The 17,554-nt window shown below is 41.6% G+C and overlaps 1 protein-coding gene across 3 annotated transcripts in view; it reads left to right on the top strand.

The window, feature by feature from the left end:
* Nucleotides 1-17,554, top strand: part of aatkb (apoptosis-associated tyrosine kinase b) — a 70,005-nt gene that overhangs the window by 28,696 nt on the left and 23,755 nt on the right. For 2 of the 3 annotated variants that reach the window (XM_040014442.1, XM_040014443.1), the window contains exons 2-3: nt 9,261-9,394; nt 16,557-16,698. In XM_040014442.1, the coding sequence (XP_039870376.1) occupies nt 9,261-9,394; nt 16,557-16,698 (276 nt within the window). Of the gene's footprint in view, nt 1-9,260; nt 9,395-12,201; nt 13,521-16,556; nt 16,699-17,554 lie in introns of those variants that run through there. The other variant, XM_040014444.1, reaches the window with a different exon arrangement.

Genomic DNA, 17,554 nt, shown 5'->3' with positions numbered 1-17,554 from the left:
GCCAAATCACAACAACAGTCGCCTCAAGGCAACAAAAAGTCCCTTTTAACATAAAGAAACCTCCTGCAGAACTCAGGGAGGGGAAGCCATGACCGGTTTAGGTGGTGCAGAGGGAGAAAAATCCATCCATGCATCCATCTCCAGTTTTCTCCCACTCCCATTTTAGACTTAGACTTTAGACTGTTTTTCCCAGAAACATTTTCCAGTTCATCTTAGCGGAGCTTGAGGTACCTCCAGGCCCTATTAGTTATATAATCTCTTCAGGGAGCTCTGGGACTATCCCAGGATCTCCTCCCATGTGGGTGTGGCTGGAAATCTTCCAAAGGTGAGATACGAAGCACCCAGTTTACATTCTTGTACCACCACAGCTGGTGACTTGAATTGAAGAAGGAGCTGCTTTACTCCAAGATTTCTCCAGATACGTGAGTGTTTTATCTTTAAGGATGGGTCCAGCCAAGAAACTCATTCTTTGGGACTCTACACAGTGGTCAGTACCATAGAATGAGTTTCTTGGAAGCAAGTGTCTGTGCTTTCTGGTGCTGAGTCTTATTCTGGCGAACCCAAAGTCAGTATAAACAAAAAAAGCCAAACCAAAAAAAATATTTAAAATGTCAGGACCTGTTAGCCTTTACAGGACTTTAAGGCAGATGATGTAGAAACATGGCCAATAAAGCTCATGATAGAAGACAAATGAGGTCACACGGTGGGGAAAACATCAATCCTCATCATTTTTAAGCTGATTTGTTGTCTGTTGTGGTTATTTTACTTCTGTGGGTTGCAAAAATCACTCATTTGGCATTTTCTCATGTTTGACTGTCACTGTATTTAGCTGGCAGTCATTACGTGCCGAACAGTCCAGCAATACCTCACTGAACTGATGTTGAGATGTGGTGTGAAGGACAACAAACCATTTTCTTGAAAAAACATTCAGAAAAAGATTTTATTTCCCTTTATTTCTTTATAAAACTAGTGAAAATACACTCCCCTATTACAGCACCTCTGAAAACTCAGTCCAGCATATTCAAACCCCGAGGAGGCAGCAGAGCCGACCACTGCCCCATCACGCCAGCCAAGCATGTGGGAACAATAAGTTTTGGCTGTAAGGAGTCTCGTATAAGTAAGGTCATCATGCAACTTCCAAGAGACATAGTTTATGAAATGGCACATACATTTTTAATTTATATTGTAAAAAATTATTATCTGGTAATACAGCCCCAGTGGCCTAATGGATAAGGCACTGGCCTCCCTAACCAGGGATTGTGGTTTTGAGTACCATCTGGGCTGGGAAGTTATTTTACAAAATATCCTTAGGGATTAATAAAGTATTCTGAATCTGAACAGTCTGTGTAAGTGATGTTTGGCTATCTGATTGTGAAATATAGCTGTTGTAGGTGTGATCCACATCTACCACACTACAGTGATGTTAGCCTTGTCGAGTTCTTTTAGACCTCGGTATGACATGTGGTCGGTATGACATGCTGACAGTCACAGAGTGGAAAAGTTATTTTTCGGTTGGCATACAATTTACATCCATGCGTGATGTAACATTTTAATAAAGTTCAGTTGTGTCCAGACTGATGTAGTATGCGTAGAACGGTGACCTTTTGAAGATGCTATCGGCCACATTTGCATCTAGCTCAGAAAGCTCCTTGAACCTCGATCTGGTTTCCATGTTCTTATCTTAAACATGGAGTTTGCGCGTGACCTTTCATTTCTTTTCAATGAAGGCTCTGTGACCTCAAGTGATTTTCAGATATTTTGTCCTTTGGAAAGCCTGATGATTACTGATTAAAATGTCAAAAAGACCATCCTGCCCGGCTTTCTGGAATGAATATCTTTATTCCTCATCTCTTTTCACTCTCCCTCTATCAGCCTTAATTGGGATCACAGTGCTAAATCTTTGCTCTGGCCTTTTTCCAGCCCTTCAGGTGATCTCACCTTTCTCTCTGCTGAGCTTTAGATAATTTAGCTTTGTCGTGGACAGTAACAGGCCCGATGATGGGTGAAGGGTGTCAGCATTCCCCAGGATATACTTCCTGCTGATCGCTCTCAGATGGATGTGAGCGGCCAGCTCAGGCTGAGAGCCAGTGCAGAGCTGCAACTATTCTGGCTTTACCTCAGGCAGTGAATAGTGTCCCTGTCAGCGACTGCATAAAGTCGGCTATCAAAGAGGGAGTAGGCTTAAAAGGAGTGACACACTGAGAGCTAAATTAGGTCTAGAAAAAAATGCCTGTAATGTAATAATACAAGTGAAATTGTGTTTGATGAAGAGCTTTTGTTTCATGCTCTTAACACCTGCAGAGTTAATGACATAATGGGTCACCCCATCCAGGCTGATAGCCATGGTATTATGTTGACGAGGCTCGGAGATGAAACTTGACACAGAGGCTGTCCGCTCCGCTCTGATCGAAATGACTGATCTACCCCTGCTTCACTTTAGTGCATCTGACAAGACGAGTCACACAAGCATGGTGACTCAGAGCTGACGGAGCTGAGTTGCTTGTTGGTTGTGGTGTATGGAAAATACCAGCTTTGCTGTGTGTCAGTAAGAATGAAACCCCCAGGCTGCATCCAAAGTGATGTCACCCACTGGTTTCTGAAACCTGAAATCTTGTGTTTGGGCTCCTGCCATGTGGATTCATTTATTTATATGTTGAAGACAGTTCGAATAGGAGGCATCATTTGAGAGAATTAATCGTGGTTTACTATGACAGAGAAATTAATTAATGTATTTGGTGATTAAACTCCAGTAATGCAAGATGGCAGAATCAAATCCAAGTGGTGATAGGACCCCTCCGGACGCCTCTGGAGTCTAGATGCTGGAGCTGGTGAAGATGAAGATGGACCTCTAACGCAGCAATGAGGGAGGGGGTGGATTGCATGAAGGAGAGTCTTAAAGGAAAAATAATCAAAGAGCTCTAAGAGTTAAAGCGCACAGAATGGAGCCTGCGGAGGCAAGCAAGAAGATGATTAGACTAGAGTAATGATGTCAGTATTGAGTTTGACAGAGTGGGAAAGTGGAAGTGATGTAAAGAACAGACTAGCAGCCAAACAGCCAGGAAAGCAGGCAGATGAGTGATTACTTATTGAACTTACACATAAGCTTCATGTGGAGTGCTAAGTTATTAGCTAAATCACTCAAAATCCATTTCTTTTGTGTGTTGATTTCATGAAAAACGTAAACGGACTCTGTTTTCGGTTTGCTTTGCACTTCAAGCTTCACTGTTGCTCACTGGTTGGTTAGCAAATATTTGCGGGTAAATTTGTGTTTTCCAGCCAAAGTACTGCTGCTGATCACTGCTTGTGATCAAAGAAATCACGAGGAAGTTTTTGGTGCAACGTTTTTTTGAAACTGATTTCACCTACTGACAGCCAGCAACCTCTCATCAACCAGGGGAATACGTGTTTTTCCCTACATGGTAGCTAACTGGTGTCCTGATGTCAAATTTTTAGTCATAGAATTTTGCTTAAATGCTCTAAAAAGCACAGACAGGTGAAGTCCAACAGACACCTGGCACCTACAGCAGCAACACACCTGTCAATCAAGCTAGCGATAGTTAGCAATAGTTATGAAGGATGGAAACCAAAACTATCCTCAGGTCCTTTTTTTTTGCAATGACATTGGCAGTTTTATTTATAAAGCACATTTCATTACACATAAACTCAATGTGCTTAACTTAAAACTGCATCATGCACATGGAGTTGGTGAGAACTTTTGGACCCTTGAAGGGCTTTTAGTACAAGAGGTCATTTCACCGAGCGCTTTCACTTTCAGCAATACAACTTATACTTGTTCTTGGCCGCTGTGGCGTTCCTCAAAGTAATCGTTTGACATTTTAGGAAAAACCCTTGCTCATTTCCCTGCAAGGCTTTGGATGGAAAGGTTGATATGACTAAATGTAAATATGGCCTACCAGCCATGAAATTATTCTATCATCATATCTCGGTTAGATTATTCTGATGAAAACACAAATGTTAAAAGGACAAATTATGCTTGGTGGACACGTTTTTGGTTGGTGCTTTGTCATCACCATGATGTTGCCAGGCAACCTGTGGTGGCTAAGCTAAGCTAATCACTTGCTGGCCCTGACTTCATTTTTAGCTTGCAGAAATTACAGTAGTTTAATATTCATTTTCAAATCTCAAAAGAATGGCTAATTTATCTCTTTCTCGAAATGTGAAGTCTCTGCTTCAGTGCAACTTTTTGAACTATTGCTAGCATTTGATATTGCAGCAATGCAGAGCTCAGAGGGTTTTGTGGTGCTGGGGTTTTCTGGAAATCAGTGGGTGTCATGGATATAATGCGGGAAACTCATTAAGCTGGAAAAATATCCCGAGTGGGTTTTCACTCAGCTCCGTCTCTGTGAAGGCAGAACAAACACGTGAGGCTGTCAGATAGACTCCGTTTTTTAACACTCTGCAGTTTCTGCCTCTGTCTGCTCTCCGTTAGACTTCGAGCTGCTGCTCCTCAGCTCATTTCTGTGTGGAGTACTGAGATGAGTTTCTCTCGTGGGAGAAGCTGCAGAGTACACAGCTCTTTTCGTCTTTCTCAGATTCTTTCTGCCCTCACCTCGTCTCCTCATGCTCGCACTCGTTTCATCATTTAGTCATCAAGATGTGCTTCAGCGTTCTGCCAAGGGAGGCTAAAAATGGCTACCACCTCTGACTAGCTGAGAGCTATATGGTGCTCAGGCTGCAGGCAGTACTAGTAAAGTGAGAGAAAAAAATGCAACATCCACTAAAATGTGAGTGCACCTTCTTACTTGTTCACTCTGTGTTGGAGTGTGCTTAGTGAAGTTCCCTGAGGGGCCTATCCAAGTAAACTAACTGACCTTAAGTACTAAACTTTTGTCCCTCTTGTCTCATTACAGTTAGCAAGAGAATGAATCTTCTCTATGTCATTAGAATTAGTGGTCAATAGCATTGATTTTACACAGCTGGTGAAGAAGAGACAAAAACAAGGCATTTCTTTTATATTCTGGACCGTTACAAAGACAGACTCAAGCATTACCTGTCACATAACATTTACAGGTCTGAACAGCATCGCATGACTGCACCAATATATTATCACTAGCCTTTCTCTCTTTTTCCTCCTGCACTCTCTTCAGATATAGCAGCTTTGCTAACTGCTGTCTAAGCTTTTTTCAGAGTCTACCTTCATTTTTCCACTGGAAAAAGCTTAGACATAAGATGGTAACACTTTCCTCCGTATTTCTACACAATCCTACTATGGCACACTTTAATTTGCATTTTTTTAAAATAATGCTTCATAAATTTGCTATATGTAGGTATATGTGCTATACTCTGGGAATACATTAGTTGCATCAATTACCTTCCCAAACACTCAAGACAATGTTTGACATTCAACCAGCCACACGAGAAGCAGTTCTCTGCTCTGCATTGCTTAAAATAGTGTCAGATGAATTTTTTAAGGAGGTCACCTCCAGCTGCACAGAGCAGATGAGGGCCGCAGGAAGTCAAACACAAGAACAGCTTTAGAGAATACAAATACTTCACTTCCCAAATGTCCCAGGTATGATTTGAATCACCCACTACCCTAAAAATGAATTACCTATGCAAACCTATGATGCTAGCTAGCTTGAGGTGCTTTACCCTGTCCAGGTGAGTTGCTCACCTCTGTTTTTGGTGATGCCTGCTCTGTTCTGTGCTGTGAACAGAGCCAAGCGTCCAAATATAAATCAGTGGATCTTTAACAACTGTACAAGTTTAGGTGTCCATTTTCTACAACTGTTTAATGCACATGTGACACTCTTGTGAATACTTGGAGCAGTTGGATGGTGTTGACTTTGTAATGAAGACAGCTTATGTGTGCTTTTTTGGCAAAAATGAAGCAATAATATAGGATAGCACGAATACAAAATTGCACCAGATAACAATGCTTTGTACGTGTAGAAAGAAATGCATAACAAGAGGTAGTAACATAACAGTTTTACATGGGCTCGTAATGAAAATGCACCAGCGGGGTTTAAATGCCATGTATTAATTTTTCTGGCAAATAGGCTGTTTGTAGTCCTCAGATATTAATATACATGCTGTGTGAATTTGTCAGCAAGAGAGTTTTAAATAAACCACAACAGACTTGGGCTGTGCGTCTGTGCTCTGTAATTATCCCCCTGACAATAAAGGTAACTGAATGTAAATCTTCTTGTGTAGTATCGCTAAGCGCTAAATGGATATTGACTAATTTTAGAAAGCTGACTTTTTCACCTCTTCCTCCCACTCGACGGCATCATGCTTCACTGTTAAGGGACCACTGTTTTATTTTTCCAGTTTTATTAAAAAAAATCTGTAAAATTCAAATTCAGAGGCTGACTTCCAAAATCCCCTGAGCTGGCCAGCTAATCCTGTATTTAACTGTTAAATTTGCATGTTCTCTTCCTTCTTTCTGCCGGCCAGCCTCCCAAACAACAGTGCTCCCTCTCTGTCCAATTATACTAAGAGCCCAATACTCACTGAGAGCCAGTTGCACCAGCTTTCAGAGGATCAGCACAAACTGGCAGCAGAAATGACTCTGTGTGCTCTGTTTATTATGTATATATGTGTGTGTGTGGAGCTGGGTGGCACTGGTGTTGGCAGGAACTGGTGTGAGAGATTTACAGCTGAAGGCAATCCTGCCTGGCCGTCCTTCCAATCTGTTTCCCTGGTAACGGTTGCATTTCGGAAGCTGTCGGAAAACGAGGGGGGAAACATGCTCTACTGCCCAAACTGGGCAAACTGGGAACAAGATTTTATTTATGAGATTGGACAGGATGCACGAAGCCCACATGGAGGATAATTCAAGCCACCGAAGCTTTGCTTTGAGACAGAGACTGAAGAAAATACCTCACGAGAGAGCAGCACTGGGTTTCTGAGCCAGGATTGGAGTGTGTAAATATTATAAATCAGCTTCATTAATATTGTAACATGATTACATTTGGATCTCGTTTTTAATTATACCACCGGGTTGGTTGTCGAGATTTCTAAGACTGAAAAACTGTGAATTTAGGAGAGCGAAGGTGCTTATCATCTTCCTCACAGGGTGCCGTCAGTGTGGTGATCTGCTTTTTCAGTCCTTTTTAATTTCTGCTTTGTTGTGCATGCTATGATATTGTGTGTGAAAAGCATTTATTGTAAGGCTGATTGTAGTGTGAACGTGTGTTCACTTTACCAGAGTGAACACATGTATAAAAGCTCCCTGAAACCCATGCTATGATTACCAATCAGGAAAGAAGCTGATGTGGTAGTTAGCATTTTTTACAGGTGTTGTGAGAGGAGAAAAGGAACTACATACAACTATAACATAAGACTAAAAAACAAACTTTAGCTTCCAAGTTGGAAAGATAAAAATTGAAGACTCTCTGTAAAATGTCCCACATGGTTGTCCAGTGTTTGACTTAATGTGGGACTGCAGAGGATTTCTATGCCTGGTAGGCCTGTCCCACATCCTGAGACAGTGTCCCACATTTTCATTTGCTCAATTTTGCTAATATTCATAAGTCAGCGGTGCAGGACAGACATTATCTTCTGGCTTTTATCCAGAAAAATCTTCTTTTTTTTAATCTTTATGACTCGCAGAAAGCAAGGAAATCTCTCATCATGGATGAAGTGCAGGCTCCACGTCTGCTGCACCAACACCAACACTAACAGGGAACGTTTAGAACAGGGGTGCCCAATCCCGGTCCTCGAGAGCTACCGTCCTGCAGCTTTTAGATGCATCCTTGTTCCCACACACCCGAATCAAATGAATGGCTTGTTATCAGGCCTTTGCCAAACATGATGGCATGCTGAAGAGGTAATCAAACCATTTGATTCAGCTGTGTTGGAGTAGGGATGCATCTAAAAGCTGCAGGATAGTAGCTCTCGAGGACTGGGATTGGGCAGCCCTGGTTTAGAAGGTCCACAAAGTTACGCAAGTTTCAATGAATGTGATGGAAACCACAAAAACATACATCTGTCCTCGACATGCTAAATAATTGGAGTGTGATAATTACGTGTAACATACAAGACTTTGAGATGAGCTTAGCCAATTAGCAGCGTGTCCCAAATAGTCTCAGACAAACACACTCTTTGATGAATTTTGTTGGTGTTTTCTGTCTTTTTTATTGTTACTGCTGCTGCATTTCTAAAACACAGATGACACACAAACACAGAGAAAAGTAACAATGCTCATTCTGCAAAACAGGACACTGATTAAAATACATGTTTATGACAAGGTGGTAAAGGTAGGCCCGATCTTACTGTACCAATGCAGTTTTATTGTTATATAAAATATTACATACATATTACATGCTGATTAGAATCTACAGAATAATTAGTGTATTACATAAACAAATAAATGTATAGGAGAGTAAAAATGAAAATATCTGACTGTGACATGCAAGTACAGTGTTTGAGTACATGTACTTCCTTTGTATAATGAATTTTTGAAGGGCTTGATCTCATTATTTGCTCATTATTTGAGTTACTTTCAGGGCAGCCTGCAGGAGTGTGATGACCTGGGTCTATGACAGGCACTATTTGTTATGAACAGACTGCGTTTCTGGAGAGCTGATTAGGAGCGAATCCATGAAGCTCTGCGTGACATTAGAACTTGTGAATTGTATGACCATGTTTCCAGTTGTTCATGTTGGTGTCCCAAAGACTTCCATTTCTTTGGAAATGATCAGGTTGTATTTCCATGATAACTCCATTTAGTCTTAGCAGCAGACTTTGAATAGGACAGAGTAGAAAACCATCATAAAAATGCACATCAGGCAGAGGTTGTTGCAGTATGAGCTTGTTTCTAGGGCACTGCAGTAAAGCAAAATAATAACGCTTCAACTCATCCCCCTGAATCTTATTATACAAAAACATCCTTTTTATTTGGTTACAACAAATTAAAGTTAGCCAGTGTCATTTCTTTTTTCAAATCACCATCAAATGTCTGTATCGTATATACAAAATGTAATAAAAAAGCAAATTCCACAACCTTTCATTTCGGCGTTGTACTGTGCAGAGGTGTAACGTGGTTCTGGGTAACTGCTAGAAGACTATAATGTTTCCGAGAATTTAATTTCCATCAAAAACACGACTTTAGGCAATGAATCAAGCATTTGACTTGTAAATGAAAATATGAGATATCATAAGAAAGAAATGCAATGAAAAGGCCTTAATGTCATTGCATGCTTTTGTGCCTTAATAAGATGCTTTAATGTACAATTTGATCACTTGAATCTCATCCCACTGCTAACACTCTCGTTCTGTCACTCTGTGTCCTGCAGATGGCGCTCCACTGAGTGAACTGTCCTGGTCATCATCCCTGGCTGTGGTGGCCATCTCGTTCTCGGGTCTCTTCACCTTCGTCTTCCTCATGCTGGCCTGCCTCTGCTGCAAGAAGGGCAAGATTGGCTTCAAGGTGCGCCTCTCCATCTGCTTCCATGTGAAATATGATTACATCTGAGGCATAGAGTCAAATCACACATTTGCGCATAAATTAAAGCATGAGTTGGACTCTTGCATAGAGATGTGCATGCTTGCTTTCCCTGCCCATAAGTGTTACTGCAAATGGCCTAAAAGCAGAACATTCCTCACAGTTTGTTATCAGATGACCATTATCGGCACATACTGTCTTCACCCACTTATACTCATGTTGAAGTGGAAAGAAGGATAAATAGCACACAGAGGTGGTATTGTCTGTGTCTGTGGAGTGGTCGGAGGCCTGCAGCTTTTCAGAACCGTCTTGTGGCTGATGTAGACCCCGTTTCTGAGCAAAACGCTGAAATGGGTCATGGCACCCGAGAAAATAGGACAAGGAACAAGGAAGATGGTGTGTACAAAAATACTTGAATATGTGCCCTTGTCTGCAGTTATTCTGTTTTATTGTGAGCTGAGTATCCTTTTGCAGCTGTGCTGTAAACAAGTATATGGTTGTTTACAATCAGGGTTTGAATGAAAACCTGCAGTATGTGCACTCACAGGTCGTAGCAGGTGCCTTCATCTCTGTATTTTTCCTCTGGACAGTCTCACCAGCAAGAAAATAACAAGAAACAGAGGGAGGTTGTTATTTAACTGAAAACTGTAAGACAGACTTAAACATTTAACAGAAAATTAAATAGAAAATAACAAAATCCACAATGGAAACTGTTTGAAACTAAGTTAAACTCTCTGATCTGCCCACTGTCTCCTCCCAGCTGGACATGCCTTAAAACATCTCACCTAACAGCCAACCAGCAGTGCTCTGCCACGACTCATCAGGGAGTTCACTTCCTATTTGAAATGGGGGTGGGGGAGAGGGGATAGTCTACTTGGTCAGCAGCAATGCTTAGTGGTTGGTTCATGCCACATTAAAATCCATGCAATCAGGGTCCAAAGTTAGCCAGCAGAGTACTTGCATTCATCGTCATTCTCACCACCTCTTATGTGTAGTCCATGAGTTTTGACCGAGGCAAGGCTGAAATGGATTGGACATGTGTCGTGGAGGGATAGTGGATAGATTAGACAAAGGATGCTGAAGATGAAGCACTGAGTGCAGTCGCTCTCAGACATGATGACATGATTTGCAAATAATGTCATCCAGTTTATAAACACATAGATTGCCAAACATGGAGCGATCAATCTGAGCCAGTCTTTGCCAACAAGGGCAACTTGTCTGCAGACTCGGCTCAACTAGTTGGCAACTGGTTTTATACTGGTTCCTATATGAAAGCAAGGTTGCCAAGAAAGTATGTAATGTTTTAGTTAACTTGCTGTCCTACAGCACCTACATCACCTACCTGGAGTCCAGTCCGGGTTCTGGCTGGACTCTGAATGTAAGCAGTTAATTTAAATTCCTGTTTGATATAAGTCAGATTTACAATAAATGGAAACATCCATCCATTCGCTTCCGCTTATCCTTTTCAGGGTCGCGGGGGGCGCTGGAGCCTATCCCAGCTGTCATAGGGCGAGAGGCAGGGTACACCCTGGACAGGTCGCCAGTCTGTCGCGGGGCTAACACACAGGGACAGACAACCATTCACTCTCACATTCGCTCGCACATTCACACCTAGTGGCAATTTGGATTATCCAATTAACCTATCCCCACAAGCTGCATGTCTTTGGACGGTGGGAGGAAGCCGGAGTACCCGGAGAGAACCCACGCAAACACGGGGAGAACATGCAAACTCCACACAGAAAGACCCCGGCCTGATGGTGGAATTGAACTCAGGACCTTCTTGCTGTGCGTCAACAGTGCTAACCACCGTGCCACCGTGCTGCCTATGGAAACAGATTTGCAATTTTTACCGAGCACATTAAACAGACTGGACCCTGTTTTCTCTACTGTGACTGTAGCATTACAAAGACATCACCATGATTAGTGAAGACATGGCCTCTTCTCATTGGCTAAGAATTACTTGGTAATCATTTCCTTTCACCTAATAGCACGTTCACAGTCCAGGTTTAGCATGTTAGCATTAACTAACACTTATGCAAAAAAATTCTAAAATATCCTATTTGCACCTTTTTCAAAATGTGGGTGCAAAAGTTTTTATATATTTTTTTTTTCACAAGAAAACAAATATTTTTAAAAAATAATTAATTTCTTTGCTTTGTTAATACGGCATTCTCTTTGGTCTCCCACAGCAAGCCTCTACTGTGCTCCATATTAATGATTCATTCTTTACTTTATTAATTTATGTTGCATCATTATGTAAGGAATTAATATAATTCAAGGCGCTTTAGAGGAAATTGCAGAATCATTTATGCTACTGTGAAGCTGTTGAATGAGTGTGATTAGGTCTGCCAGATAACCTTTCCTCACAGAGGCAGGGACATGTAAGATTGTTTTAATAATGAGACATGTTCGCCTTTAGGTCTCTTCTCATCTCCTTTTTTTCACCACTTCCTCTCACTCTGGATCAGGAATGTCTTTTGCATAAGATCCTGTTCTCTCTTCAGCACTAAATGCATGATGGGTTGTCAGGCTGTATGTTACAAAAACTGATTCCTAGTGAATATATATGATGTGCCTCATGTCTGGTTTTTGTCTTTGGCTGGTTGGACCACCCACTTCAAAAACCTGTTGAGAGGAGTGGGAAGAGAGGGAAGTGAGAGGGCGCAAGGGCGTGAGGAAGGGCATACCCATGAGCCTGCAGTGCATCCGGCCTCGGGGCCCCATCTGGAATTAGACACAGCTTCTCCCAGAGAAGGAAGGGGGATTTTTAGAGATAGGAAAAAACACTTTGAGGAGGGGGGGCAAGAGCGAAAAGGTCTCTGTGTTTTGCAGACAGTAGCAGGGAGGTGAGAGTCGAATTTAGGAGATTTGGTCTGCTTAAGCTGTTTGTTATCATCTCATCTAATTAAAAAAGGACACATGTTACATAGATAATTTGAATCCTGTCAAAAGAGCTGTATCAGACAAGTATGAAGCAAAATCTAAACTGAGCCACAAAAAGAAGCAATAATAATGTAATAATAATAACAGTAAACCTGCTTCCTAAATATCTTAATTTGCTGTATACCAGTCTATTAAAACAGCAGCAGTGTTTGACTCAAACAGTTTTCATAGTGAAAGTCTCTCAGTTATACAGCTTAAGGTCGCTCGACCATGAATAGTTCCTCTGCTCTTCTATTCTTAATGTACAGCTTCAATACCTCGGCGCCCTTTAATCCCTCGATCTGCTTCACATCCACAGCCAACGTCATCAAACCAGTTAATCTAACAAGCGTTTTTGTTTAGACTGTCGGAGGAAGCCCACAGGCAAGTTTCACACATACAGTCGGCACATGGAACATGATCCACAGCAAGGGAATTTTTAGAAAACCTAAATAAGTTATAGAGCTAGTCAACTTAAGTGTAGACTAAGGTCAGTGAGGTCAAAGGTTAAAAGGCAGAGAGAAAAGCAGTGAAAGAAATGTCCTTACAAGCGTTGTGTTAATAAAAAATACATCTGGCTGTTTTTTTTTCTTGGTTTTGTGGAGAAGGGGACTGCCCCGCAGATGTTCTCTGGCTTTTAGTAGAGAAAGAAAGAGAGCGAGTGATGTCACACATATAGTATGTGAATACCCCCCATCCCCCCACCTCTACTCCCTCACCCTTCATCCCTCCTCCTCCTCCCACTTGTATTTTTTTCTCTCACACATTTTTCTGGAGGCTCAGTTTCTCCCCTCTCCCCTCATGAGATAACCATAAGTTCAGTCCCACTTGTGAACTGGGAGATACTGCTCCTCCCTCTTCCTCTGTGTCCCCCCCCCCCCCCCCCTTTCTGGTTCTCCCTCCATCCCCAGTAATCCCAGGGACACTCAGTGGTCAAGCTGCAAACCTTTGTGTTCCTCCTTCTCTGTGGAGCAACAGTGAAACTCTCAGTGCAGCGTGATGAAGCCTTTTGCTGCAGCCGCTCTTCCTGCCACTGCCATCATCCTGCTGCCCTCAACCAATGGGAGCCGTGAAGTGGGGCGGGGGGGCACTCAGTGTGTATGTAAGGGGAAAAAAAGAGGTTGAGATGCTGTAACCCAAATTTGAGGGCATTTGGGATGTCATCTTCACCTGCAGATTTTGGGGAGAGGTAAGCTTGCAGATGATGTTGTAGAGAATTTATTTATTGTTACTAAGAAGGAAAGTTTAAAGTAAATATTGGAAACAGACATTTTGCAAAGGAAATCCAAAGATGTTGAGAGATTTTCTTTATCTCAACAACAAATGCATTTGTTGTTAAGATTTTTCCCCTTTTATTAGTTTTGATTTTTTCATGAGTCAAGCAAAGATGACATTTCTATAAAGTGACATTTCTGGAAATCGTGTGCTGCTTTTATCTGTTTTATACGATTGCAGAACCTTTAGGTTTCGGACTGATTACAGGACAAAATTTGTGCACAATAATGAAAAGTACACATTTTTTGCAGCCATAGATTAAACACTTTGACTGCAGAACTCACAGAATGGGATGCTTATGGTGTTGTGTAAATGCTGTTGTATGTGTGTGTGTGCGCAAGTCTGCAGTGACAGTGTGTGTGTGCCAGTGTGGAAAGTGTGGAGAGTGAAACCACATGTTGAATAGGAGGGCGAGCAGGGCCGTGTGAAGATTTGGATCTGAAGAAGGGGGGGGTGCACTAATATGTGTTTGTGTGTGTGTGTGTGTGTGTGCGCACCCACTTTCTTGGGGGACAGACAGGATGAGGCGTGAGATGGAGGTGTTTATGTGTGCATGTGTTTATGTGTGCATGTGTTTGTGTGGGTGTTTCAGAGGGCCGCAGAAGGTCAGTTTTTTCCAGCGATGGGACACCGCTGCTTTCCAGCTCCCATCTGAGAGATTTTATTCTGACATCCGGTGTGTGTGTGTGTGTGTGTGTGTGTGTGTGTGTGTGTGTGTGTGTGTGTGTGTGTGTGTGTGAGTGTGTGTGTGTGACCACCTCCCTCCCCTCCTCGTTCATTGCTTCATCGATGTGTGACTACGTTCAGCAGACGGAGGCTTTCACCAGCTCCTAAATGCATTTTTTTAAATTGAATTAGAAACAAGACCTGTGACCTATTTTATGCAACATTCAAAAGAATATTAACAGCCAAAGTGAGCTAATATTTAAAAAATGTGAATGTGCTCCAGAATTTAATGTCTTTTTCCTTTGACGATGCCACGCCTCTCCACCAAGTTTCATGAAATTCAGCTTTGCAGCTGTTGTGCAAAATTGTTCAGCCCTGGCAGAGAAAGAAGCCCTTTTTTTTCTGTCTTTGTTGTTAGTTTGTAGTACAGCATTTATTCTTCACATTTCTCAATAGTGGTTTAGAGTGCAAGTTGATTTTTAGTATAGTTAGTATTATAGATTCTTCACTATGTTCATTCATACAACATTTTTACAAATGTGGGCACAGTTTTTCTTTGTTTTTTCTTTGTTAACAATTTAAAACAAGTTACCTTACTCATCTCTTGTTTTCAGCTTCTTTCAAGTTCAATTTGATGTTTAAACATGTTAAAGGATCTGTCTTGCCAGGGATGTGGGTGTGACACCAACCTCCCTAATCCACTCGCAGATGCATTGATCACTCTGCCTGCTGCTGTTTAGGGCCTGTGAAGCAGAGGGATTGTCTAAATTGGTAGTAAATCACGTTAAAAGACCCCCTTTGTGCCTTAGTGTTTAATAAATATGTTCATTGTCAATTTTGCATGAAAATTTAATTTAAAGAAAACCATTTTTTTGTGGAGTGAAAGTAAGACAGCGAAGCTCTCGTCTCCAGTCTGTCCTCTACATGTTTCCAAAACGCATAAGTCATCAAGCTTATCTCAGAAGAGGATTGAGATACATGTAATCTTAGAGCTAATAATCTCTGGACATTCCAGACTGGCTTTGTTTACACTGCGACTCTCCAACAGTTTTACAAACAGCTCACAGAAACGCAGAACCGAGCCAGGACAGCTTGTTTCAGTTTATCTCAGCTCTGCTTCAGTGCTTGTGCCAAAATATCATCAACTTTCTACATAACCATACATCAGTGCCACAATAATCAGGGTTGGTGCAAACAAAAACAACAAAAATCTCTGTTTTCTGTTGTTGAGGGTCAGTGATGATAACGGAGGATCGCCCTGGCCCCTCCCCTCTCACAGGCCTACAGCAGCCTGATTGAACTGTATGATGCAATCCAGCATGGAAGAGTTTGTAGTGCAAAGCTACAAAGTTAAAGGTGCGAAAGTCTTGAGCTTTATATTGTTCTTTATATTTTATTATAAAGGAGCTTGTCAGTCAATATTTGGTATGAGCACCTGTATTTTTCAGCCTGAACTCTCTTAGACAAGCTTTCTTGGAAGAAAGGTTTTAACAGGAAGAAACCACCAAGACCGACATTCTTCCTGAAATGGTTAGGCACAAGGAATGGGCCGATAATGACTGAAAAATAAAAGTTTAAATCATGAATCATTAGTGAGGTGATGCTGTTCCATTTCTTGACAGCAGCTGTGTTTGTTCAGATTAAGGTTCAGTCTGCTGCGACGACTACAACGGTAATGTTTCTTGTTGCACTCATGGGCTGTAATAAACCATGAGATATATTTTGACAACACACGGTCTGATGGGTACAGGTGTGAGGTAGTTTCAGTAGGTTCCCATAATGTTATAAAAATGCTAGTTAATTGAACTCAGGTTGAATAATGAAGTTGAGAAAACGCTGAAGTTTAAGTTATAAAGTTGTTGTTTCTTTAATAGATTTAGGAGTCTGCTCATCATTTAATGTGGAAGACTTGTCAGCTCCCACTGACATCATTGTAATATAAATGCACAGGGCCAAAAGCTGCAGTGTTTTCATTGGTATGAAAGAACCCTCCATGCTTTGATTTAACATGCATTAACACACAGCAAGTTTCCATCATGAATATTTTCCTCAAATTACAAAACGGCGGAAGTCTCTGGAGAATTTTCACTTCTAATGTGCGAGTTGCATTTTAAGGAGCTGACTCTCAAATTAAATGCTGCTTAAGTTTGAAGTTGCATAATTATTGAAATTTTACTCCGCACTGTTTTACAGTTTTGAATTTTCTTTTTTTTTCCCATGTGGGAGCAGACTCTTCATTAGCTTGACCTTTGACCTTTTGTGCATGTTTCCTGGCGTGTTGCAGGAATTCAAGAATGTGGACGGGGAGGAGTACCATGCAGACATGTCCACCTTGGCCTCGCCGGCCTCCCAGGGCAGTCCTGACGTCTACATCCTGCCGCTCACTGAGGTGTCCCTGCCAGTCGCCAAGCAACCAGCTCGATCAGGTGAGTTCAGCTCAGTTTAGCTGAGCCAGGGCTGGAGCCAATCCGCTGGACCAAAATTTCCCTGCAATTCACCTAATGCAAGGGTATCAAACATAAGACCCGGGGGCCAGAATCGGCCTGGCAAAGACTCCATTCGACTGGATGGGATTGGAAAATTGGAAAATATTTCAGTCTGTTTGGTCAAAGTGGGCTGTATATGACCTAGACTGCCATCTTTAAACTACAGCGTGTTTAATGCTCGATAACAGGAGGTAAATTAAGCTAAATAGTTAAAATAACTTCTCTGGATTAAAAAAAGAACAATTTTTATCTTTATTTTACTTTTATCTAGCGTTGATTCCATTTCTGAACGAAATAAAACATGTTAATGTTTGTTTGCATGCTGATTACTCAGTTGTGTTTTTTCTTTACAACATACTCGTGCTATGGCACTCGTTTCCAAGCAATAACTCCAACAAACATTAAGAAGCACAGTGCAGAACAGAAGCCTCTGTTTGTGCATCAGGAGCAGCTGGCTGTTGTGGTTGAAGGTGACTGCAATCAGGACGCTGCTACAACTAATTTCTCTGCTGCTGCTTACTTCATGCCTCAAATCAAAAGGGTGGATGTGGCTTGTGGTGCCATGGCATTACTAATACAAAGAGGAACTTCTTTTCCTACAAATCCCTCTGTGCAGGTCAAAGCTCCAGCAACACTTGCAGTTTAAAGAACAGTTTTGTTACTCGACCTTTTGGATTTTTTACTTTTAAATTTTGTTTCCACGGGGTGTAACGAGGACTTCCCAATCCACGAGTTTTTAAAGTTAACACTGCACGTTAACTTCCTTTGTTTTCTATGTTTGAATCCAGTTTACAGT

The sequence above is a fragment of the Simochromis diagramma genome, unplaced genomic scaffold, assembly GCF_900408965.1.
Source record: "Simochromis diagramma unplaced genomic scaffold, fSimDia1.1 OVJJ01000669.1, whole genome shotgun sequence".
Classification (NCBI taxonomy): Eukaryota; Metazoa; Chordata; class Actinopteri; order Cichliformes; family Cichlidae; genus Simochromis; species Simochromis diagramma.
This window is presented reverse-complemented; position numbering and strand designations above follow the sequence as displayed.